General features: G+C 47.1%; 1 protein-coding gene across 3 annotated transcripts in view; it reads left to right on the top strand.

Moving 5' to 3' along the window:
- The first annotated feature begins 10,021 nt into the window (after nucleotides 1-10,021).
- ZCCHC7 (zinc finger CCHC-type containing 7) overlaps nucleotides 10,022-25,712 on the top strand; it is an 87,253-nt gene continuing 71,562 nt past the window's right edge. The window contains exons 1-4 of one of the 3 annotated variants that reach the window (XM_027653163.1): nucleotides 10,022-10,126; nucleotides 10,756-10,892; nucleotides 12,259-12,380; nucleotides 14,133-14,836. In XM_027653163.1, coding sequence (XP_027508964.1) covers nucleotides 14,134-14,836 — 703 coding nt within the window. In that variant the 5' untranslated portion in view covers nucleotides 10,022-10,126; nucleotides 10,756-10,892; nucleotides 12,259-12,380; nucleotide 14,133. Of the gene's footprint in view, nucleotides 10,127-10,755; nucleotides 10,893-12,258; nucleotides 12,381-14,110; nucleotides 14,837-25,712 lie in introns of all 3 variants that reach the window. The other 2 variants (XM_027653164.1, XM_027653165.1) reach the window with 2 other exon arrangements.

The raw sequence follows: 25,712 nt of genomic DNA, 5'->3' as shown, positions 1-25,712 counted from the left end.
GTTTGGTTTTTTTCCCCCACGAGACACCTCGCAGAGGACGAGACGACAAAGAGAGAGAGAGACTGGCCCGTCTCAGAGCGAGGTATTCAGCTTTCGGGACTGCCTGTGGGAGAAAGGACTCCTTCATCCCTGGCTGCGATGCCATCAGCTGCTGGCTGCTGCGGGCACACGTGGCTGCGAGCGGCTATTGAACTGCCGGGACAGTCCTGCCTTCTCCCCTGCTCCCCCCCGACCCCCCCACCCCCCCGGGGAATCGGGGCTTTGTTTTGTTTCTTCTGAAAGTTTTTGATTGCACCATTTGTAGTTTATTTGGATTTTGTTAATAAAAAGCTGGGGTTTTATTTTTTCCTTTTCCACACTTCCACCTGAAGTTTCTTAATTTCTAGGTTGTAATCTTGTTAAACTAAGACAGTATGTTTCCCTCCCTGGGTGCTGCCTGATAAGGTCTGGGTGTTCTGAAGGACCCCCAACTTGCAGCCTCTGCATCACCACCCCTCTGATTACTGCCAGCCCTCAGCAGAGGCTCCAGCACCCACCAAAGATGGGAGGGCTGGTCAGGGTCCATCCTCTCACAGCTGCAGCTCCTGGTTTAGGCAGTACCCCACATCTCCAGCTGGCATAGACTGACTCTGCTCCGGATCTGTGCTAATACCCTTGTTTACATATGGCCTGATACACTCTTAATGCTAACAAGTAAATACAGGCCTGCGGTTAGATGTACTACACAATTACACTTGCAAAATAAGAAGGAAAAATAAGCTAGTATTAAACACTGATATGCACATTTTTTTCAAGCACAAGTGACATGTGACAATGTGGATTTGCCTTCTGAGATGTCAGAGTTTAATGAAGTAGGAGAAATCCTGAGGAGAGTAGCACAGGACTTAGATTTCTCTTTATGAGGATTAACTTCATACCCCTGTTTAGGAAAACAAACATTTTCCACAGCTATCCAGGTTATACAGCTCGGGATAGCCTTTTACCATCACTGCTGTATTATTTTCTCCTTTATTGGCCTGCTCCTGTCAATAGGGCACATATTCACACTTGGACCTGCAGCCCCATGGGTCACAAGGCTCTGAGGTCCTGGCAGTGACAGCATGCATAAGGTCCAGCCTGTCCTTCTTTCTCAAACAAAACAGTTTTCACTGACACCTATGTGTTTTTCTGGACCTAGTGAAGAAGACCTGCAGCCTTGTGGGGTGCAGTAGAGGGGAACCTGTGGCTGTATGGTGGATCACTGTAACTCATGCTCACAGTAAAAGGCTGTCCTGCCTGTGCTTCCTGGACCAAACATGCAAGACAGTGATTTTGCTGAAGCCTCAGGGCATCTGCCTAAGCATTGCTGAAACTACTTGGCTTTGGTTCATTTCCCAGAATACACTCATTTAGATATTTCGTATTAGAATGTCTTCAACAGCAGAGTGGAGGTGCTGCACACAGATCATCTTCTCCTGCTCCCAACACACCTGAGGTCAGGTACCCCCAGAAGTGCAACATCTGCTCAAAGGACTCCATGGCTGCACATAGCCCAGTGCACCGCACAGACCTGACAGGAATCATCCGGCTGGAAACCTGGTTGTTGCATTTCACAGTTAGACTGATGCTCGGACAAGGAGCTGAGCAAAGTGGGTAGGAAGAGAAACACATTCATTCTGGGGGGAGAAGTGGCTTTTCTGGGGCAATTCCTCTTCAGGCTTCCATGAGACTTCCCTCAGAAGTCCCTGATCAACCCTTAACTTCAGCCTCCTACAGAAAGTGGAAAATGTTCCATCACTTCCAAATAAACGGGTGAGCCATGGTGGGTGGTATGCACCTACCAGTGGTGAACACCCCAGACTGAAGGTGCTTGTCTGTCGGCACAAGAGACCACAGCAGACTTTCTGCTGACCGTGACAGACTTTGGATAGTGGTTGCAGACGATGTCAGAGCCCATGAACTAGAGCCCCTCTGCTGGCCACGTGGTAAGCTGTCACAGCAGCTGCACTCCCTGCCATCAGCCATTTCTTTGCAAAGGTGGGAATTTAGGAGCACAGTAAAACTTCATAAAGCAATCTCAAAACTTTTCTAACATTGTGTTGTGGCTGTGGCTTGAACGCTCTTTCCAAATTTGCTCTTTAACTGTCCCCAGGAGCAAGATCTGTGCTGAAAACCAAGCCCAACTGCCATTGTAATTATCCATACTAGTGAATTATTAGTAAGAATGTCATCAATTAGAAATTTCTCCAATAACTAAAGGAACAAAGTCTGCAGCTCTTTTCCCCATATCCCTATCTGCCTCTCTCACCCTATTAAATTCAGTTTCCTCCATTACATCTCCTCTGGCTTTCTGTGCAATCTCCTCTTCCCTTCAACTCTCATGTCCCAAGCAGTGATCATTTCACATTTCCTGCTTCCCTAGTGCACCCGACCCATCCTCAGCCCTGCTAACAGCATTGCACAGGAGGCAGCCTGTGGTCTGGCTGGTCCCAGGCTGCCTCCAAGGCAGGAGGCCACACAGACACTTCCTGACCCCATTTTGGAGCCCTGTGACCAGTGAGGACACGAGCCTGCCTCTCTCTTCTCTGCATAGATGTTGTTTTTCATAAAAAGCTTGTGAACAAAATTCCTCTCAAGTTCCTCACCTCTCTGGTGCATTTGACTGGAGCTGGTGATCTATACAGGACAAGCTTCTGGCAGGGTGAAGAGCAGGACAAGGAAGAGGAGCAGGCAAGCACTGATGACGCAGTTCCATAACTCATTCTTTAGGAAAATCCAGCTAAAAACAGTTCATGGGTTGTTTTCAGGTTTATGTGAAGAGAAGTCAGACCTTTGGCTCCTCTCCTAATTTGACTGCAAACTGGAATTCTGGGTGAGCAGGTGGGATGCTCCTATTACCCTGCTAAAGCTCATGGGCTCTTGACACACTCCCAGGCACAGTGAGCAGAGATCCAGGATATAGTTCTTCACAGCCTTAAAGGCTGTTTAGACAACCTCTTGGAACTCCAGCAGGAAAGTTATTGTGCAGATGCTGAACATCCTCCTGCTCCAACCATCTTTCTATCAGAGATTGGGGTCACAGGACAATTCAGGCCGGAAGGGACCTCAGGAACTCTCCAGACAACCTTCTGCTCACAGTGGAGCCAGCTATGAGACCAGACCAGGTCACTGGGCTTTACCCAGCCTGGGCTTGGGAGCTCCCAGTGACAGAGACTGCACCATACAGGTCTCATTTTGCACCAATATTGACTGCTGATGCAGTGCAAGTCTTTGAGACATGGTCTAAGAGCAGAGGGTGGAATAGCTGATTTGCTTCCAAGCAGGTGACTTTCCTGCTCTTCCTTATGTATTTGTAATCAAACCAACCAAATCAAGCAATTTGGAATCCTGGGTGGATCCCCTGTCGTGCCCTTCCTCTTCTCTCTCCATGTACATTATGTTTAGGCACAGTCATCCTCCCAGAAGGCTCTGCCATACTTACATCACAATTAACGCAGAATAACAAACTTGTAAACTCTGAGCAGATTTGATTTGGAACATGTTGATGTATTTGGCACCAGAAACTGGGTCACTGATTATATTCCCTCTATGCATCTGGTACTTGTTGTTCACTTTCTGCTGCCATGCCAGGAACACAGGTGCTAAAGATTGAACACTATCGCTCTGGATTTAAGAGTCTATACTGCATTTGGTGCACAATGTCTTAAACTTATCTTTCACCTTCTGATAATGCTATTAGGCAGAATTATTACTTTTTAAGGCTGTGCCTTTTCCCAATAACCTCTCAAAAGGAATGAAATCTTCCAAACAGATCCATGAATAGGCTAGAGGATGAAACAGGGAATTTAATCATAATGCTTGTGCATGGTTTTCAGACTGACATCTGTACATTAAGAATATGTAAAAATACCAATTTCATGCTCTGACAGCTTATTCCGCATTGATGGGGGATAATGGAGATAATGCCATGGGAATGCCAAATGTCAAAGCATTACATAATGCAAAGCATTCACACACTGTCTCCTGGGCCATCACTGGTGGCTCCTTAAGGGAAATTTTCCAGCAAAAGGAGTTAAATAGAGACTGGAAGCTGCCAAAAGAAAATGGAAATCATGAAGTCAGAGCTAAGAACTACTGGCAATGCAGCATCAAGTCTTCGAGTATGTAGTCTTTGCTAGCTCTGAACTATCCTTTTGCTTCTGCCAAAGAGGAAATTCCCATTTCAGAAGCTGCAGAGAGGCACAAAATGGTTTCCAATGGAGAACCTGAACATTCTTCCCACCACTATTCTCTTTTAAATAACTTATTTCTGGAAATTGTGAATGGCCAGAAGGGCAGATTCTCCCCTTAATCACAGAACCCTCAGCCCAGGGGACAGCAGCAGAAGTGGTGTTCTCTAGCAGTGGCTGTCTCAGGGGCAAGGGGAGTAAATGGGTAGCTATCTCCTCCCTTCAGTGGAGAAGGGATGTTGCAGGTTTTGCCCTTAAAATGCTGAGGGTTCTCAGCTGATGGAATTTGGAGAGAGGCAAAACACTGTTGCAATTATTTTGCTTATTTAGTGAGAAAATTAGGGTGATCAAGGAAAGGAAATATGGTCTATATGGAAAAAAGGAAATAGGGTCAATATGTTGTAAAATCCATTCTGTCCTTCAGCAGCCATGCCCTACCAAACAGCACCAGCAGCACTTGGATCTAGAGCCTGGGCAGTTATCTGTTCTGCCAGAGAAGGCAGGTGAGCACAAAGGACACACTTCAGTGTCATCACTGCACAGCATCCCTCAGTGCCTAACTTACATCTCCATCACCCTGCACAGACACTCCATGCTGCTCCCTTATGCAGCTCTGTCTTTCCTCTCCTTTTGCCATCTCCCTCTGCTTCCCAGCTGCTTCTCACTCCCTGTGGCTTTTTCCCAGGTTTCTATCTGTCAGTGCCTCTGGGCCTCTGCCCTGTCTCACCCTGGTTCTTCCCATTGTCAGCCTTTGTGTCTTCAACTTCATGGCATCCTTCCCTTCCCTCAACCCGTGCCCCCCACTCCCCACATGCTCTTCTGGTCCTCCACAGACTTGAGCGGCTGAAACTGTAATTAACAAGCTTTGAAGCACTGTAAAGCTGGCTCTAAGGAGCTAAATAATTACACTCCCTCCCCTCTCCCGCTGCTCAGTTTGAAGCAGCAAAGTGGAGCACTGGGAAGAGGAGGAGTGGATCAGGTGGGGAGTGAGAATTTAATTAATTTCTGAAGTGCTCCTGTCCCTGCCACGGACAGCTGAGGATGATGATGGGCTGGGGCTCAGGAGGTTGCATAGGTCCAAACACAGTGTGATGACCAATGTCCCCAAGGTCTGTGCCCAGACCCAGTGGCTCTGGGTTCAGCACTGGCAATTATTTTTAAGCCGTTTCAGTGGAAGTCTGTTGAAAGTGCCATTCCTGTGACCTGGGCAATTCAGTTTGCTGATGCTGAAATGGGAGTAAAGGTGGGAAAATGGCAACTGCAGTGGCAAATGTCAGCCACCTCTTCTGTCCTGGTTCAGCTGTTCCTCATCTCATCACCCACCTCTGTGCAGCCTCTTGCTGCCTCCTTGCCCAGCATTTCCTGAACCGTTTCAGCCCTTCTGCAGCTGCCACCCCTCCAGTTCCATGTAAGGCCAGTGCAGAGGATGCTGCCTGATCCTGCCTGGCACAGTGGGGCAGGTCCACTTTTGAGCTTCAAGGAGAAGGAGTGGTTCCTCATATCAAAGTTTACTTATTTTACTGGATCACGACAGACAAGGATGGCATTCACATGCCCAGACACACAACACAAAAAACCACCATCAGTTACAGTTTCTAGATGAAAACAGTGTGATTGTCAGGAAACAACCTGTGAAGGTCAGAGGCAGCTTCCCTGGGCACAGGTAACCAGAAGCAGTTACAATCCACCTCATTCCACAAGTGCAGAGAAAAACACAGTTTGACAAGATTGCTAAGTTAGGCTCTTAAAAAGAAAGAGATCATTGCCTGCACACATTTAGGTGACCTACTTGCATGCCTACATCCTTCAGTCACATCCTCATGTTGTTCCACAGTAGAAGAATCATCACACAATGTTTCCACCATTGCTGGGACTCCTCTGACTTTTCTTAGTGACACTCTTGGACAGTGTGGATCCTTCCAGCTGCGAATTCTCCAAGGAAAGCCAGATGAAGCTGCAGGAAAGCTCTTGAAGGCCATTTCACCTCACAGGGTTGGCATCTTGCAAAGTTAGGGGCAACAGGAGCCAGCACCCTGACACAGACATTTTATTAATGTGTAATGCTGCTGAGGCTTATTCTAGATTCTTTCATGCTGTTTCCTTCAGCACTCAGAAACACACTTTAGAAAGGAGCAAAGGGAAATCATCATTTCACAGTCCTTTCTGATGGCTACCCATCCCAGCGACAGAGCCCCCGAGGCCCCCTCGGTGCTGGGAGAACTGAGGAGGCTGAAGACCCCTTTGGTGAGCAGCACCAGGCTCACAGAAAGGCTGTGCATTCTGGGGTGCCACCTGCCGGCACCGGGACCCCAAACTCACAGGTTACATCTCGGGGAAATTTCCCTCTTCCTTCCTTTTTTATTTATTAACCACAGACAGGTTGCGGTGGAAAAACGACGATCTTCACCGGGCTCTGCAGGGCTGCAGGAGACCCACACTGTCCCCATGCAGTTGAAGCTGCTGCAAAGCCCCTGTCCCTGCAACCCACACTGGGCTCCCCCCGGGCTCCCGCGGGCCCGTTCGTTCTTGCTGGGTTTGTGCAGCCATTTGGCCTCCCTGCACACGGAGCAGGCAGGGAGGGGAAGGGCACCGTGGGGCTGCCAGGTAGCGTCGACGGGCGTGGAGAATGGATGCTCCTTCCCTTGCACTGGCACTGGCACTTTTGGTAGGTCTGGGCAAACGGCAGCGGGAAGATGGTACCGTGGCGGCCAGAACACCTCCGGCTCCTCCCGCGCCCCTCCGCAGTGCAGCCCGCTGCCTGGAGCCGAGTGCGGAGGGTGCCCGTGCCGCAGGCACAGCTTCGGCAGCCTGGGCTGCGCCGCGTTGTCCTCGCAAAAGACACTTGGAGCGCACGGTGTCAGGTCGGCAGGAGAGAGGATTGTTCTCAACCCCACTGCTCCCCGCAGCCATGGGGCCCGGTTCTGGGTTGCAGGAAGGTGCCTTCTGCCACCCCGAACAGCTCAGAAAGCTGTGGGCTGTGGAGGAAGATGTGGCGTTCTCCGGGGACGGAGTGCAGCCCCCCCAGCTGAGCTGAGCACAGCCACGGATGTGGCTCAGTACCCGCAGGAGGATGCCACCGCTTCGCCTTTCTCGTGTGAGCATCAGAACCTCAGGCTCTGTGCCGAGCTCCTCTCTCACGAGTGACTCACTGGAGCACCAAAGATGGGATAGTCAGGGGAAGAGAGGAGCAGTTTGGGCTGGACTCAGGTGCGTGGCAGGTAGAGCTTATCACTCCTCCTGAGAAACAGCTCTCAGAAGCAACGGCAGCAGCAGGACTCAACTGGCTTGAGAAAGAGAGGACTGCAAGGGCGAAAACGCCAGTAGCTGAGGATCACACCTGAGCCACACTGCATGGAATGCAGGCACCTCCACCTGCTCCTGTGCAACAGCAAAGCGCCCTGCGGCACGGCCGAGCTGCAGCGCTGCCACTCCCTCCTCGGGCAGATCAGTTGGTGTCCTTGGAGCTGCAGTGGCTCCGGGCAGTGTGGGAGAGCAGGAGTCCCTGGGACAGGTGACCCACGCAGGACACCTCAGGGGAGACGCTGACTTTCCACCATGATGCCACCAAAAGAAACACTTCCTTTCAAGGGCAAATCTGGCAAGAATGAATTCTTGCAAGTGTAAAATACCGCTGTAGTCACTGTTAAATCCAAATGCTCTAATCCTTCTTCTGCTGTTTTTATACACAAAAATTTTGTTTCTTGGAAATGCTCTGAGGAAAGGTACCTGACCTTCCCCAGACATGTGTTTTACACCATTTCAGTAGCTCCCCGGCAGGGGCTGATGGGGTAGGGCCTACTGGCTACTGCTCACCTCACCACTCCAGCAAGGAGCAGGGCAGCCCCAACCATGGGCCTCGGGCACCTGCTTGGGAACAGGGACAGGCAAAGGCCATGGCAGCATGGCAGACTGAAGAGAGGTGTCAGAGTCAGGAATTTGGGGAACTAGGGTCAGACACAGCCCCGGGTCCAGGCAGTCCATGAGTATCCTCAGGGTTCTGAAAGTTGCATAACATTCTACAGTTCCAGCTCATCCTTTAATCATCCTAACAGCATATGTTTTACCACAATTATTTGATAAGGTTTTGTAACATCCAGAGGGATTGTTTTGAAAGGTGTCATAAGATCAGAGCAAAGTACCTGTGGCCAGTACCAGGCATCACAACTATGCCAGGTTCTACTTGCTCTCTGCTAGAAGATAAAACCTTTCTTCTTGTTGGTCAGTTTTGCTCACTTCCTTCTGGACCCAGAGCCTAGAGGATCAAAGAAACACATCTTTTCACCCTTCAAGAGGCACTTTTTCAGCCCACACATACATGCCTGTGCTAGTGTTCCCAGAGGCAAATCACAGGCTGTAATTACATGCCAGTAATGTTGAAAATAGAGTACTAGCACCGCATTAAGGAAACCCCCGAAGTCTGAAATACCTACAAAAAATGAGATGGAAAATGAAAGCTCTGGGCTCAGCACACACGTGTTTGTCTGCACAGGCAGCCCCGCCAGCCTCAGGGGAGCACAGTAGAACAGAGTGGGAGCTCCACAGCTGCAGGGAGACCAGGCACTGCTATCCCAGGTGCACCCTCCCCCAGCTTCCTGTATCCTCTCCCTCGTCCCTACTCACCTCTCCTGCTCCTTGGAGGCTCTGACTGACTCTGCTGCTACCTGCTGCAGCTCATTCCACCTGTTAAGATCACAAAGGCAGAAGCGCACCATGCACACCCCAATACGACACCATTTGGCAATATTAAATAAGATGTCTGTTTACCTGCGTGAGGGGCCCTTTCTGATGCATGCACATATTTACATGGAGGTCCCAGAGCTGGCTAGAGGAGCTGTGTGTGGAAGGACAGCACCTGGAGGGAGGCAGTGCATCCCTGCTGTGCGGGCACATGTCAACACGGGCAGTCATCACTGATCATAAAGGTGGTTCCCAGCATCAGAGTTCTGTACTGGAGAGACTAGGACCTCTGAGAGCTCACTGGTAAGAGACAGTGAATGCAGACATGTCTGTGCAGGGCCACTGGGGACAGTGGGGCAGCCATGGCTGCTGGGCACACAGGTCCAGCCAGGACTTCCATAGTGTGTGTACGCCTGTATGTACCTGCATGTGCATGCACGTGTCCATATGATGCCCCCAGAGCTGGAGCACCTCTGCTATGAAGACAGGCTGAGATAGTTGGGGGTGTTCAGCCTAGAAAAGAGAAGGCTGTGGGGGATCTTAGAGTCCCTTCCAGTGCCTAAAGGGCCTCTAAAAATGCTGGAGAGGGACTTTGGACAAGGGCCTGGAGTGACAGGACAAAGGGGAATGGCTTCCCACTGCCAGAGGGCGGGATTAGATGGGATATTGGGAAGAAATCCTTCCCTGGGAGGCCCTGCTAGAGGTTGCCCAAAGAAGCTGTGGCTGCCCCATCCCTGGAAGTGTCCAAGGTCAGGTTGGATGGGGCTTGGAGCAACCTGGGATAGTGGAAGGTGTCCCTGCCCACGGCAGGGGGGTGGCACTGGAAGGGTTGTAAGGTCCCTTCCCACGCCGTCTCCTCCCGGATCACGCTGCCTGCGGTGCACGGCACGGCGCGGACTCAGTCTCCGCCGCACATGGAGCCGCGGTCCTGGCACAGGACCTGGGCAGCGGCTGGACTGTGCTGTCGGGCGAGGCGCAGACCAAACTCCGAGGCTTGCAGCACCCCCGGGAACAGCTGCCCCCGCGCACCCAATCCTCGGCAAACTGTCCCCAAAGCCGCGCCCCCCAAGCCACTCCCCGGGCGGGGCCGGAATGCAGGGGCGGGGCCGGACGCACGTGCCGGGGGCGGGGCCAGTGCGGGGCCACTTCCTGTTCGGCGGGTCCCGGCGCGGTCGGAACCGAGGGAATGCGTCCCGGGTGAGTCCCGGCATTGGCACTGAGCGAGGGAGTCCCGGGACAGGGTGAGTCCCAGTACGGACTACCGACACTGACAATGAGTGGGTCTCGGCAGTCAGCGAGTCCTGGTACCCGGCAGTGAGCACCGTCACGCTGGCCCCGCCACCGCTCGGCCTCCCGTCCGTCCCGGTGGACCCTGCTCCCCGAGGCCCCGGCCCCGGGGCCCCCCACGCCTCAGCGGCCTCGGCTCAGGCCCTCCCCGCCGGTCTGGGCCGGCCAGGCGGTCTCTGCCCGGGCATGGTGTCTGTGTATCTCTGGTGGCGGCGTGTCCCGGTGACTCTGGCGTGTCGCGGTCCCTCCGTCAGTCCCGGAAACGAGCCCCGGTTCCGAGCAGCCCCGGAGCTCCGCAGGAGGCGGTCGATACCCGCATGGCACGGCCTGTGCCCGGATCAGCGCCCCGCATCCTCCCTCGGCCGCTCCCGGTGCTCGGGAGCACATCCCCTCCCCCCGGAATCTCCATGCCTTTCCCTCGGGATCTCCATTCCTGATTTGTCCCGCCCACCAGACCAAATCCAGCCTTAGGATCCAAGGACAAGCAAGTCTCTGTTACTCTTAAACACAGTTTGGAAAATGGCTGAAGGGAAAAAAATCTTAAAGGATCAAAATAAACTTGGAATGTTTTGTTATTTTCCAGCGTTCGAGTGTGGAAGAGATATTCCTGTGGTCTCTTGAAGGCATAGCTATCACCTGACCGCTTCTCCAAAGCTTTTCCTCTCTATTTGCACTGCATTTAAAGAAAGTCCAGAACAGTCACGTCTCCTCAAACACGTGGTAAATCGGCACAAGGATGGGGTTTGTTTCTCATGGTTTAGCCAAAAAATAACCATTAGATCATGGAAAATGAGGGCAGGGGCCCCAACCTGCCTCCCGACACTTTTCGATGTTCCACTGTGAGGGCTTTTCTACTCCCCAGAGGCAGACACAGGTGACTGGTGGCCGCACATCTCACCTGCAGCAGTGGAGGAGGGTTGTGCACAGGAAACGAGGGGTTGGCAGGGAGAGTTGAGATATGTGTACAGGAATGACATGAGAAGGACTGCCCTGGGCATCTTACTGCAAAGCCTTTCTGCAGGTATAGGACACCTCAGTGTCCAAACCGTCTTTGGGATTTTGACTGAGGGAGTCACTGCCTGCACGCAGCTGGAAAACTGCTGTGGATGTTCTGATTAACTTGTTTGTGCTGTTCCTCCCTTCCCGCTGCCTGGTGCTGCTGCCAGCTCCTGGTGCTGCATCAAGTGCAGGACGTCAGGGTTTTAATGGGCCAGACAAAAAGTGCTGGCAAGCAGGGTTTGAAAAAGGTTCCTGCCATTGCCAACTGCAGCTATTGGCAGTTTTTTTGGAAATGGTTAAAAGGAGTTCAGATGTCTTTGAGTTTTTAATTTTAACATCATTAGGCCTTTACCTGAGCTGTCCTTACTTAGGGGCTACCAGAGAGGCAGTCAGGTGCTTTGGAGAAAGACTGTGCTCTGGGTTCACGTAGCAGTGGGATTCCTCTTGAAAGCATGGGGTTCTCCTGTGGCCAGAGGTTTAAAGTTTGGGGTTTTTTTTAAAAGTTAGTCAGTTAAGTTCCGAAGTAGGATGTGTCAGTGTGTTGTTGCTCTCCCTGCAGCCTGTCTTACCTATCAAATCAGGTAAGACCAATATTTTTTATGTGATTTTCACACTCAGACATGAGGGGTGTCTTTGTGATATTCCATTTGGTAGTGAGATAGATGTGGCACCTAAGGACATGGTTCGGTGGTGATCGTGGCTGGGGGAATGGTGGGAGTCAATGACCTTAGGGGTCTTTTCCAACCAAAACATTTCTGTGGAAAGAGATGATTGCCCATAGTCTTTGACTGGCAAAAGGGAATCTGAGTTCCAGTCAGGTCTTTCTCTGGATATCAGTATGAAGCCAGTGAAAGACTGCTTCACTGTAGCAATCTGAAAAACAGCACAACTTTGTCTGCTGAGCTCCTCTTCCCTTCTTAGAGTCTGTGTTTGTGTCTGCTTTAATGCTAGATCCCTGACACGGCTGTTTCTCGCTCCTAAAGAGGTGGCATGTGGCTGCAGCCTGAGTGTGAGGATGCTGACCAGTGGAACTGAGCTTCTTCATACCATGTTGCAGTGCTTAAATTGGATGTTTCTTGTTTCCCAGTGGCCTGCTGTACGTGCTGAGCAAGAGGAAGAGCCCTTCATCATCCCAGTCACATGTGGACCTGAGAGGAGAAGGCGGAGGAGCCATTGTTTGACCTGAGCTTCTGGGGAGGACAGATCAAAGTGAGTGTAGTGCTTGCTGCCTGTCCATGCTGTTGGCTGTGCTGTGATATGTCTGTGAGTCAGCTCCTCAGATGCTTGAGAGCCATCAGTCTTGTCCAGCTGCATACTTTCAGCAATGGTCACTACTTACTCACTTTATCTACTGGGTAACGAGGGAAGGAAGAAGTGCTTGTATTTGGTTGGCTTTTTGAGTATCACTAACAATGGTTAATTTCTTATATTACTGAAACTCTCTTTTCTCATGCCTCATAACTACAGGTTAATCTTATGAACATGCTTGATTAGAGCTTTATTCTCGCCCCATGGATGATCTGTTTGAAAAGGTGACCCCATGTGAAGTTGAGAAAAATACTGAAGTTCGGGGGCTTCATTTAGTCTGTCAGATGCTTTTCTGTCTATTTTTTTTCTAACTACAACTGTTCAGGTGACCAGTGTTTAACTTTTTCTTCCTATCTACAGCCTCCAAAGCTAAGTAGTGCTGTATAGTAGGTTTATTGCATCTATTATCACCTCATTCTTTCATATTTTATTTAGCCTATTAGGTGTTGCATTTACCTAGGAACCTGGGTGAGAAAAGCAGAGCCTTCACAGAAAGAGCCTTTGGGTTCTTTAAATACCGTCATCACACAAATTGCTTCTATACAGAGCTGACAAATCTGAATTTTTGTACATGCTTATGAGTATGTGTATTCAAACATTGCCATGGAACTTTCTTCCATAACCAAAAAACTGAAATTGATCTAACAGTTTTCATTTCTAAAAAAAGCTTGTTGTGTTCCCTGGGAGTAACTGTAACACAGAAATACAGACAGACTTTTCAGAGGAAGCATTTCCTCTGCTTTTTGCATCATGTGGTCATGTACATGAAGTAAGGTATTCTCTGAATGAGGCAGAGTGACTTTAGGATGTCTCTGTATTGCCTGTCTTCCTTGACAGAAAGCAGGTAATGAGCTTTGTACACCCTCGCCCTTGGACAGGGACCACAGGATAGCTGAGGTAGGAAGGAGCCTCTGGCATTTTCAGCCCTCTCGCTCAAAGCAGGGTGACATGGAACAGTTTTCTCAGGGCCATGTCCTGCTAAAGTCTGAACATTCTTGAGGAGGGAGGCTCTGCAGCTTTTCTGGGCAACATAGTTAGGTTTAAGTGAAATTCCCTGTATTTTCTTATTTCTGTCTGTTGCCTCTCATCTTGTTGCTGGATGCTACTTGGGAGAGCCTGGCTCTTTCATGTTTACTCACCCCACCCCAGGTATTTATGGGCATGGATAGATCCCCCTGAGCCTCCTCTTCCTGAGGAGGAGCAGTCCCAGGTCTCTCAGCCTCGCCTCCCATGACAGATGCTCCAATCCCTTAATTATTTTAGTGGCCCTCTGTCACACTTGCTCCAGTTACATCTGTCTGTATCGGAGAGCCCAAGCTGTACACAGCACTGCAGGTGTGGCCCTGTGAGCAGGGGGATGACCTCCCTCTCACATGGGAGCACATTAAATGCCACATGCAGAAGCCAGAGTAGTTGAGCTGAAGTAGTAATTACAGTTAAGCAAATTCACCCTGAAGTAGCTTTTGCTGTTATGGATTTGAGCACAGATTGCTGTTAAATCTTCTCTGCATGATGTTCTGTCTACAGAGCTCTATGACTCACCTGAGCAATTCCAAGTAGACTAGAGGTATCATTTGAAGGACTGTTCTGGTCATATGACCATTCTGATAGAACCTTTTGGCTTTCTGTAGACACAGACTCTTTACTTTCCAGAATGTTCACTGGGTATGATGACGCTGAGGATTCTGAAGCATACGAAGATGAACTTTATCACGAGGAGTCATCCAGTGAGCAGAGTGTTGATAGTGAGGTGGAGTTCCATCTCTATAGCCAGATCCACTATTCCCAGAATCTTGGAGAAATCAGCATGCTGGGAATTGACAAAGAAGCTGATGTTGCAGAAGTTATGGGTCATAGTTCAGCTCTAACTGAGAAACAGGATGAAGACAAGAAACCTGTTTCTTGTCAGGATGAAGAATTCACTGATGGTGGTGCTCAGCTTTCAAATGACCCTGAGATCATTGTCCTATCTGATACACCAGATGAAGTCAGCATCTACAAAAGTAAAGCAAAGAGGTCAAGAAGCTTTTCAGCTCAAGATAAAACACACATCCACCCTGTATCTTCCACACCAAGTCATGCCAGAGCTGCTGGATATAATGCCCTCTGTCCCCCCGGATCAGGTGTGGGCATGCCAAGGCAGAGGAAAAATGCTGTTGGGAGGCCTGGCCCAATCCATTCTGCTGCAACTGAGTCCACCCACGACGTGCTGGTAATAGATGACAGCTCAGAGGAGGCGAGCTTGCTCTCTGACAGTGATAATGTCGAGAGCTGGATGCTTTTGGGAGCTGGTGCAGATGACAGGGACGGAGACATCATTTTGAACCTTGAGGGCTGCGCCACTCCTGCCAGCGAAGGTTAGTGATTTTTTTTGGCTTGTTTGTTCTTCTGTGTGAGGGACAATTTCTCTGCGACGATGCTGATGTCAGTGTTTGAAAAGAAAGATAAACAGAAAGCAAACTGGAGTGTGTGATGATGGATGCAATGCTGTGGTGAATGAAATGGCCATTATTTGTACCATTTCAATACCTTTATTTCAGCAGCATGACATATGAAAGGAAAGACAGCATTTTTGCTGGTAGAAATTTAGAAGTAATAGCAGAGTGGCTTGTATTGTGAACTTTCCAACCTTCCTGTGTATTTTGTATTCTTAAGAGCATATAAAAAGTTCATATGTGCTAGACCAGAGACCTTGCAACTTGGGACAGGGATGAGTGGTAACAGGAGGGGGCAAGGGGCAGAGGGAGACCTGAGTGTTTCCCCTGTCTGAATTCAGCAGGTAACTGTCCCCTCAGGAGTCTGGTAGTTTGGGCTGTTGATCTGAAATTGAGTGTAATTTCTTATGTGGACTGTAAGCTAAATAATTCAGAGAGATCCCTCCCCAGCCACTGAGGCTAACCTCTAACATTTTGGTGTTTTACAAAATACTCTTCCACATTACAGGGAAGAAAGTCAGTAAACGTGTCAGTGCGACAGAGTGTAGGTATTGTGTTTGTAATAACCATGCAGTGTGATACACACCATGTCACTAGCAACTGAAAACTCTGTTAGATGATCAACCAGCATCTTTTCTTGCCTACCGGTTTCCTGGAGCACAAAGATCATTCCCAGGAACAGCGTCCCCTGCCAGGCTGAGGGAAACCATGACCCAATCAGGGGCTGGAGAAAAAAATGAAAGTTTATTCATAAAATAAAGTAGACCGTACTTTAAAAGAAGTTAAAAAAAAAAGTACGCCATAATTTTACTTAGTGCACATGTAAATGAGGCAGTTTGAAGTGAAATGGAATGTTCAGCGGTGCTGACACCAGTGGAGTTTTTTGTTGGGGTGTCTGTAAATAGTCCTGCTGTTCATGTACTGCTGCCGAGCTGTTTGAGAGGAGAGAGCTGAGGAATGGTCTTTGCCTTCTTTTTGGGTGAAACACATGTTTCAGGCCCGTAAATGTTTGATAACCTTCTGCTAGAGCTGTGTATGTTATTCCGTAGCTAAGCACACTTGTGCATTCGGTCACCATGCCAGGACCCCTGGCAGCCACACTGTGCTTGAAATTTATGTAGTTTTAACTCTCTATAAATCTTTAAAATGCAGTTTCTAAGAATTTCCTTGTGGGTGTGCCAGTGCTCACTGAGGGGAGGCTGTTAAAAACAGCAGAGGAGGTTGGTACCAAGGGACAGTTTTGCTAACTTACAGCATGTTTTTGTGACAAACCTCGTATTGTTTCTGATTTGTAGATCTATTCATGGATGTTGGCAGTAAGCAAGCCACATCCAGAGCAGTCAACAGGAGCAGGATTTCCCCATGCTGTATGAATGGGTCACACTATCCAGAACCAAAATTGTTTCATTGAGGGTCGGCAATGTGGACAGTTTTTGAGATGTTGGGAAGTCAGACAGCCACGTGAGGCTCATAAATGCGCCCACTCTTTTCCTATTCTGGTTTTTATTTTCAACCCTGGGCCAGAAGCCTTTCCAAACCCCTCCAGATTCTGGTGGATGGGATCCAGGTAGCTCCAGTGCGTGGAAGTTTGGTTCAGCCGCTCCTTTTCTAATACATACAGTGATGGGGGTGCAAAGATATAGGCTTAGAATAAACTGTGTTGTAGATATATGTGTGTAATGAAAAGCCAAAAGAGCATCAAAATAGCTGTTAGGGAGGAAAAGCCATAAATCTTCCTAATGTACAGTAACCCTAATTTGTTTATTGAGCTTGTGCAGCACGGTATCTCCCATCGTATACACTACAATATATGATATAGACTATATTATATAACTGGTCTTGTGGAAGATGCCCCTGCCAATAGCAAAGGCTTGGAACAAGATGATCTTTAGGGTCCCTTCCCATTCAGAGATTGTGTGATTCTATAAATGACTTCTTTGCTGAAACATGAACATAAAAATTTAGTGTTCAAAGGAATGCATTTTAAAAATATGTGTATTGGCAAACTATCCTCTCAAAGATATTCTCTGCTAATTCATTTAAATTGTTTTGAGACATGCACAGTTCTGTTTTCAGGGTTTCTAAAGAATGAGATCAGGTGTTTTGGTGATGACATGGTATGTTAATTACGATTTTAGGGCCTGTGGTGTATAGGGACTGGTGAGGCCTTGCCTTTCCCTTCTCCCCGAGAGCTACCTGTGACTGTACATGGGACAGACCTCCCATAACAGTGTCATGGTGTGTCCAGTGTCCAGTTTGCTTCCTGTGAAAAAAGGAACTGAAACGTGGACAGTCCTCTGACTGTGAAAGCAGCCAGTTGTGTCAGTTATTTGATGAGTCTGTTTTCATGTCTGAGTTCCTCAATAGAGATGCTGAGCTTCCACTGGAGTCCAAAACAACTCTTCAAGGAAAGGAATTCAGTATACCTCCTAATTCTGTTCACTCCTCTACTCCTTGTTTGCCTGACCTGCTCTTGTTTAACAGCCTTATTATTTTTAATATTCACTGTAAACAGATAATGCTGTCTCAATGCCTCCAGTACACAGAGAGTCTTTTCCTCATGCAACCTTCCAGCTCCATTCACCAGCGTCTGCTGTGATGGAAGGAGATGTCTCTTTGCCATGGGACATGAGCTCTGGGCCCTTCTGGCAGATCAGGGTTCACTCTTTGTTCCTCAGCTGCCATCATCCTGCGTGTTACGGCCAGTCCGTGAGCACCAGTGTTCTGTGCAGAGATGTGAGCCTTCCTTCACCTCTCTGACCTGCTTCCCTGTGGCTCTGGGTGCCTTCCACATTTTATTTTTGCTTGTCTAATACCACACTAAGCCACAGAATATTTGTGCCTGTATTTCTGTAAAATGCACGGTTTCTCTGCCAAAAGGCAGGTACCAGTTTGTTTCCACCTGGCTCCCAGTGGGCTTCCTAACATGGCTTTCAGAAAAGTGTGGGACGATGCTGCTGGTTGCTCTGCTTAAAGGGTCCTATCAGCTTCACGTGGTGTTTCAAAAATGGGTAATCCAGGAAATCTAGATCTTTGGTATTATTTACCCCTCCTTTTTTTTTTAAGTTTAAGTCCAAAAGAAAGTGTGCAAAGAAAATCGTGACAAACCGTGCTGTGCACTAAATGTAGATAATTAATTTTCAGTGTCCGAGAGTTTCCAGGTCTTTGGAGGAGGGCTCTTTCCCCCCCACCCCTTCCTTCCACTTTGCAGTAAGAGTTTATAAGATAAGAACGTTAATCTCCTGTAGTTGGAAGTCTTTCATCCATTTCTTCATTAAAACCTTCCTTTTAACATATTTCTTCCCCCACAAATAGCTGCAATCCTTTTTTTTTTTTTTTGGAAAGACAGTTTTCAGAGCTGCAGCATTGATGTCCAGCCACTAAGGGGTACAAAAACCAATTTATCTTCTCCCTGTTTTATCCTTTGCCCACTTGGCCCCTTCCTCAGGGACCAGGGGTGAGTGCGATCCAATTCTGGGCTTGGCAGGTTTGTGGTGTGTGGCTGTTTTTAAATCCAAAGTACACCTGCAAAATGAAAAAGAGAAAAAAGAAGTGCGTTTGAACATTTAGTGAATAAAACCATGAAAACATGCCTAAAAAGAAAAAAAAATTAACTGGAATCCATTTTGTTTCTACCTCTTCCCTAAAAAATCATGTAGGAAGGAGTTCTCTGTTCAGCAGCAGTAACCACAGCTTCTGGAATCAGAATGGAAATAGCAGTCTTTGACAAATTTGGCTTATTTTTTTTTTATTTCTGTCAAAAAGGAAGTGCCCTTTGTGAACTATCAGTGTTTTAAATGGCTTCTTAATTTTATCTTAACGCTGTATGACACTGCAGAAACCATTAAAAAATCTGACCACATCTGTATTTCTTTTCTCTCTGTGCTGTTATTCAAATCCCTCAGTGTATCAGTGAAAAGATGTAAGCTTATTTCTAAAATGACAACAAAGTACAGGGAATTGTACCTTTCTTCTTTAACTTTCCCTCGACAGCTGGTTTTGAATGGTGACCTTTGCGCAATACAGTGTATTGTATGTTTTTGTTCTGCAGTCTTGTGATTTGCAGTAACAACTTACTTTTTCCTTCAAAAATATCTACAAGAAATTTTTCACAGGCCACAAAAGAGCTCTGTAAAGAGCCACATTTCCCTCTGGTTGTTGGATGCCCAAGTTGTGGAATTGGTGGATTCAGTCTCAGCCAAAGTTGCTTTCAGAAGTAAAAAGATTTCTTTGTGACAATCAGTTAAACAATCAAAAGATCTTTGTTACTAATACCTCATGGTGTTTGCTGCATTTCTTAAAAGCAGCAGGACTTTCTGGTGTGGTCTGTGTACCAGTTTCAGTGTTAACAAAGCTGCAAAAGGAGGGGTTATGCCCCAGCAGCTTTGTGGTGTCTTAGCTGGCTGTCGCAGGCCACTGCTCCAGAGGCCACTCGCAGTGACCATGGCCATGTCCCCATTCAAGGAGTGGCCTCAGGCCCATGTGACACTGCCTGGAGCAGGGCATCGTCTCATGGGGGGCCACACGTGGGCACCAGGCAGCCCCAGGAGCCAGCTGATGGAAAAGCACACAGGAAGGATGTCTTAGTGTGAAATCAGTGGTTTTTCTGGAAGCAACCTGTGCTGCAACCTGTGTTCACATGGGCTGGTCAGCCGTGCATGTGGAAGTGCCATCCATTTCCTCAGTGAAACTGGGGACAGAAGGGCTTCCAGAGGAGAGTGGGAGCTGATGGTCCTTGGTGTGCTGCCCAGGCTGTGCCCTTCCCACACTGGCACAGAGCTCCCCTCTCATCTCCCCTCCTCAGCACAGCCCTTGGAGCTGGGGCTCGATCCCTGTCAGGGGGATAGATGAACAGACAGATGGATAGAGTGGTGCCAGGTCACACTGCTGCATGTGAAGCGGAGTCCAATTTTTGTGTGTATGTGTATGAGCTGCTGAACCCCTTTATGGGTTTGTGTCCCCCAGAACTGCACCCTGCTGAGCACTGTGATTTGGGGGTTTTCCTATGATTTGGTGAGTTTTCTTCTCGCTCGCCTTTGCTGGAACCCTGCCGTCATGAAAATGTGGTAGGAGTGGTTTGTGCATGAGTTCCTGCAGCAGAACACCCCCTGGACCAGGAATCAGCAGTGGGAATTCACCTACCCCTTGGAAGATACAGCACATGCATATGGGTATTTTGATTAAAGAAAAAATCTTAATCTTCTTCACCATGTAGTGTGGATACACTCAAATCTCTTGATTATTTAAGAAAAAAATTAATAAATCTAGTAAAGTTTCTTTGCAAATCTGAAGAGGTTGAGGCTGAGCACACCTGCAACCTGAGCAGCCCCTTGTATCTGTCACTATTGTGACCTGGGCTCTCATTTAAATTCCCCCTGGCTTAAGATTGCTGACTAGGTTTTCCACAAGAGTGCCCATGCTTATGTGGTCATACATTCTGTGTGACTTTCACTTTTTTCTCTCTTTTTTTTTTCCTGTTCTGTTGATTGTTAAAAGGGGATTTTTCCCTCCCCCCAGTCCTGTTATCAGTTTGATCTTTCTTCTTGTCCCTGTTCCCTGGGGTTTCTTACAGATAGTTACAAACTCTCATACTGCAATTGATTTTTGGAACACTAATGGAAAACTGATTTAATCCTTCCTAAGGAAAAGTTCAAGGTGTTTAGACAATTAAAAAATGCAGTAGAGAGTATACTGGAGACAAAGGTCTTGGGCGTTTCAAAGGGGAAAAGGTAAGTCTGAGGTGAGCTTCCAGGTGTAGTTGTGTACTGAGGAGGACAGAAACCCAACCCTGTGGCACGACCACAGTGACACTGATCATGTGGTAGGGGTGTGCGATCACTCACGGTAAATCTGGAGGAGGTGCAGAAGTAGCTCCTCAGGCTGCTGCAGTGCCTGTGCAGGTACACAAAACTTCCATGGCACGAGCTGGCAAGCCCTGGGGTGATGGCAGTGGTGGTCTTTATACTCTGTTAATGTATATAATTGGTATTTCTAGTATCTGTAACTGTTGAGTGCTATGTGCCTTCCATGACTGTATCTCATGCGGAATGACCTTCCTCCGGTAGCTTTTTCCATGGGAGAATTATGATTGCAGGGAAGAGGCTGGAGTGTATAGATGCACATCCTGTGTGTGGGCGCATACCCCTGCTCTTTTGCTGAGGTCTCCAGTTCACCAGAGTGTTTCCCTCCAGCATGGAAGTTTTTCTAGCTGTGGAATTTAGCTTTAAGCCATTTCTTTTTATGTGGAAATTTTTAGCAGTGGGAAGGTTTCCTACCTGCCAGGCTCAGCCTCTGCTCGATCTCCATGGTGGTGTTTGACCACTTTTGCTTTAGTTTCTGATTAGTCTCTGATTTCACACTCGGTGTAACAGTCCCAGCTATATGTCTTTTGAGGCAATGACATTGTTAGCATTGAGGAAAGAAGAAAATAAAAACTCTCTCTTCCCATTCCTGGATGTTTTGTGGTGGATGTGTGATGTGCCTTACCTTAGCAAGACTAACGTGTCCCCCACATGCTGCTGAGAACCACGTGCACAGCTGCCAAGGTGTGTTCTGTCACTGATTTGGTGCGTTCTAGCACCAGTTTGGTGCGAGTTCTGTCCATTCCTTTACTGCCTTTGCACAGCTTCAGGTGTTACACGTTATTGTTGTTTTTCCTTTGTTTGCCCACTTTTGAAGCACGGGTGAGGGGAATGTGCTTAGAGAGCCTGAAGGGGCCCATCGGAGACAGCAGATTCCAGTAACAATCACAAAGGAGCTCTTTGCTCAAAGTGGTCAGATTTCTCTGTGCTTTGCTGTCTTGCACCGCGCAGCATGGGCAGTTGTGTTGTGATTCTTTCCTCCGAGGCCTGAGGCACCAGGAGCAGCCGGGCATCCTCAAGACAAATCTTTCTCCATCAACTGATTTAAAACCTCAACAGCTAGGCAGTGAGGGGGGGAGGATGGCGGGGGGGGGGAAGCTGCCAGATGCTCTTTTCGGCCTCTTTTTAAACTCTCTGTGCATGGTGAAACAGCAGAGCTTGCTGTGCCCTGCTGGCGCGGGGGCGGTGAGCGCGGGGTGTGTTACAGCCCGGTGCTGACGGTCCTTCCCTGTCGTACCGCTGCCCGAAGGTAAGACACCGACCCTGGAACCGTGTCTTGTGCTTTTAAAACTTTTTCTGCGGAACTCGGAGGATTCTCCCTCCCCCCCGGAGCCGGGGATGCTCCGGCTGCCGCTCCGAGGCGTGGGGGCTCGCTCCTCATGAGCGCGTACTGCAACATGCGTACACACACGTGTGAGGACAGGCACACGTGTGCTTGTATGTGTGTTTGTAGGTGTGTATGTGTAGGTTTGGCATTTCCACCTGCGTTGTGTTCCCGTGGTATCCCGCGGGAAAGACGTATCTTGCCAAAGAAAACTAAAGTGGAAAAAGTTGCCAACTTTGATCACGGATTTCTCTGATGTCCCAAAACACCCTTGAGAGAGGCAGCAGTGTTCCCAGCCCTGCATTCTGTGCCAGAGGATTCAGCCAATGACAGCCTGGCACAAAACTGTCCCTCAACTGTCCCTCAGACCCAGGACACAGGCAAAGTTGGCATAATTTCTCTGTACTTTAGGTGCTTATACAACTAAAGCTGAGTGGGCATGTGCTGGGGGGATTTCCTCATCGGAATCTTAATTATTATAACTTTGTTTTGATGTAAAAAGAGCAGACAAGAGGATTCCTCTTGCCGAGGGGCAGTTCGGTTGACCTTGGTGGTGTGTGTGTGTGTGTGTGTGTGTGTGTGTTGCTCCCTCTGTGCATCCGTGGGGTGTGTGTGTGTGACTCGGATTTTCAGATAGAAAACCCAAGTATTTAAAACACACCCTTCTGTCAAAAACAAAGCCCTTAAAAGCCAAGGTTCAAACACTCACTTATGATTTTTGTGGTGGCTTTTTTTTTCATTTCGAGCAGCAACTCTGTGCAGGTGGAACCACAGCATTTTTCTTGTCATTTCCCTAAAAATGGAGTGATTTAGTGGTGGCTGAAGGTCACAGTCTGTTGTGTTTCGCCGTGGTTTCTCTTACAGGACGTGGTGAGGGGCTCCCAAAGGCTACTACCTCCAGGGGCCAGGGGCCATCGGTCCCTGTTGTAGTGTGTGGAGGCAGCAGGGACCCTGTGACCACTGCTTTGGGTCAGAAGGGACCTTAAAAGCCATCCAGTTCCACCTTCCTGCCATGGGCAGTGACACCTTCCACTACACGGGGGTTGGTCAGTTATATGTATAAGTTAATCTCTTGTAGGGCCAGCCATAAGTTTCTAGTGAAGAAAAATACTTATTCTGCAAAACAACTGAAAAAATATTCTGGAAAATACAAATTACATGTTCGTGACATGTCAGTAACATGATTTTATGGTTTTAAACACAAATGACAGGTTTACGACATATGTTTAGTGATGTAATTTTTTTTTCTTTTTTTGCTGTGCACACATGCAATATCTGAATGACAAAAACTGAAAAACACTTTTCCTTTTATGGAAGTGCATATTTGAAAATAATTTTCCGGTGCAGTCAAATAATTAGAAGGAGCACATGAAGGTTAAATTTGAAAGCTTAACTAGTCCTGAGTGGCTTTGTGAAACACAAAATCTGCAGGACTTCGAAGGAGCAAGCAGGCTCTCTAGGAACTGAATTTTTCAGAAAAGAAAATTTTTGTGGTCTTAATTTATTTTAGTGTTGTAGGAAAAGCTGAAAATTAGGGATTACTTCATTGAAACTTTATTTCTTTTTAGTTTGGCAAATACTTGATCTGATTTTCATCAGTAAGACTGAAACTGTTTCTCAGTCCATGCTCTTATGTTGCCATTCCAGTTTGTGTCTTACAGAGAGGACACATGCTCAAAATCATACATAAGTGGAAAATTTGCCCCAAATTCCTTGTCAGTGCTTCAGAAAATGTACAGGTGCAAGAACGGTCCATTCAGGTGTCACTCCCCTTTCATGTAGTTTCTCTGAGAACATAAGCATGCAAAGGGAGCATTTGGGCAGGTGGGATATGCAGGTGGGGTTTAATATGTTTTATTTTTTAAGGTTATGCTTGCCATCCACAAAGAAAACATGGAAACTGCTATTAAATATCAAATTATTCAAGGACAAAGAGAAGCCTAAAAAATGCTCTTCCAGTCTGAATGGATAATTTAGACAGTCAGCAAGTTCTTTTCAGTTTGCTTTCTAAAATTTAGCTTTGATATTTCAATTTCAGCATTTATTAATCAAACATACCACACAAGACACAGTTCTGTACTGAACTAGTGAAAAATCAGAATCTGTTCAAACAGTTCTCATCGAGGAAAAGAAAAAGCAAAAATAAAGAAAATCAAAATGACATCAAGGAATCAGTTATCAGGCTGTCTTCACCCAGCCCCACACTTAAAATTCCAAGTTTTAGTTATTGACTGACATCAACTGTTAATAGTTAACACATAGTTAATAGAGCAATTTCTTTAATATTTACACAAATCGTAGTATAAACATAGATCTTCGAAATAAGCTTTCATTGTCTCTTTCCAGAAACAATTATGCTACCTGTGTGCCTTTCAGCTCCGCAGACATAAATTTTATTTAACAAAACTGATCCCTGTATGTTTGTTAGCAGCAAAATCCTTAGTCTTATACATATACAGTATCTCTAATTGCACAAATGTTACATGTTTAAAGTAACATTTGTTATTTCTTCTTTGATTTCACTCTGCTTCTCCGTTTTTTTTTTCTGAGAGATTCTGTAAAATATATGATGATTATTTTAAAAACTGTAAATAAGTTGAAAGGAAACAAAAAAATCCTGGTTTGACTACAATTGTTAAAAAGGACAGTAATGACGACTTCTACCTTTAACAGAAAGCTCCCACTGTACTTCTGTTTGTTTGGGGGTTTTTTGGTAACAAGTAATAATGAGTAATTCACATAGATTTTGACACAAGCTGAAGCTGAGAAAATACTGATATCTCATATATCAGTTCTATATTGGAGAAGTTAAACTTTTCTGTCTTTTTAGTACAGTCACAAGATCTGCCTTAGGGAATATGTTTTATTGTTAAAGTGTGGTCTCAGCATAACTGCTCTCTTCATTTTGATACTGCTGTGCTTCATCCTTGGGCTTGAAGATGAATCATCAATCCAGAGGAAGGAAAGAGTAATAAAAGCTGTTGTTGGGCTCTGTGTGGTCAGCCTTGTTACCCCATACTAGTAGGTACTTTTGATCCTGAAGGAGGGAAAGTGTTGCTGCAGTTTCTCTCGTGTGCTCTTTTTTACTCTACCTTTTCTGGTTGAAAATTTATTCACCTCTTCTAAGTTCTACCTGTGAGTTACAATATCCAAAGTGCAGTAAATGTCCTCTCCCCACCTTGCCGAAAGCTCTACAATTCCACCCTTGAGAGTTAAAATTATTCTCCTTGGCCTTTTTGCCCTGTCCCCAAAGTAATCCCCTGACATAATTTTAAATAATGGGAAATGTCTATTTTTGGAAATAGACAGGTAATGCTTTTGGTGGCACATGTAATAGTTTGAACCATATGGTGAGGTTATTAAATTGGAATGCTGTCAATACCGTGAATATTGTATTTTTTATTTATTCATACTTTTTGAAAACTATGGTGAGGGATAAAAAGCAGCCAACTGTGTGACCTTAAAATTTATGTTAGTTATCACACTAAAAAAAAAAAAAAAAAGAAGAAGAAAGAAAAGCAACTGTTAAATGCCATTTTGGAGGCATTGTTTGTTTCCCATGGCTGAGGAAATCTCCTGAATTTTGCTGCTTGAGGATCTTCACTGTCAGCAA

Source organism: Corapipo altera, unplaced genomic scaffold (assembly GCF_003945725.1).
Source record: "Corapipo altera isolate COAL_440 unplaced genomic scaffold, ASM394572v1 61305, whole genome shotgun sequence".
NCBI lineage: Eukaryota > Metazoa > Chordata > Aves > Passeriformes > Pipridae > Corapipo > Corapipo altera.
The sequence above is the reverse complement of the archived record's forward strand: the minus strand, read 5'-3'. Positions and strand labels throughout refer to the sequence as shown.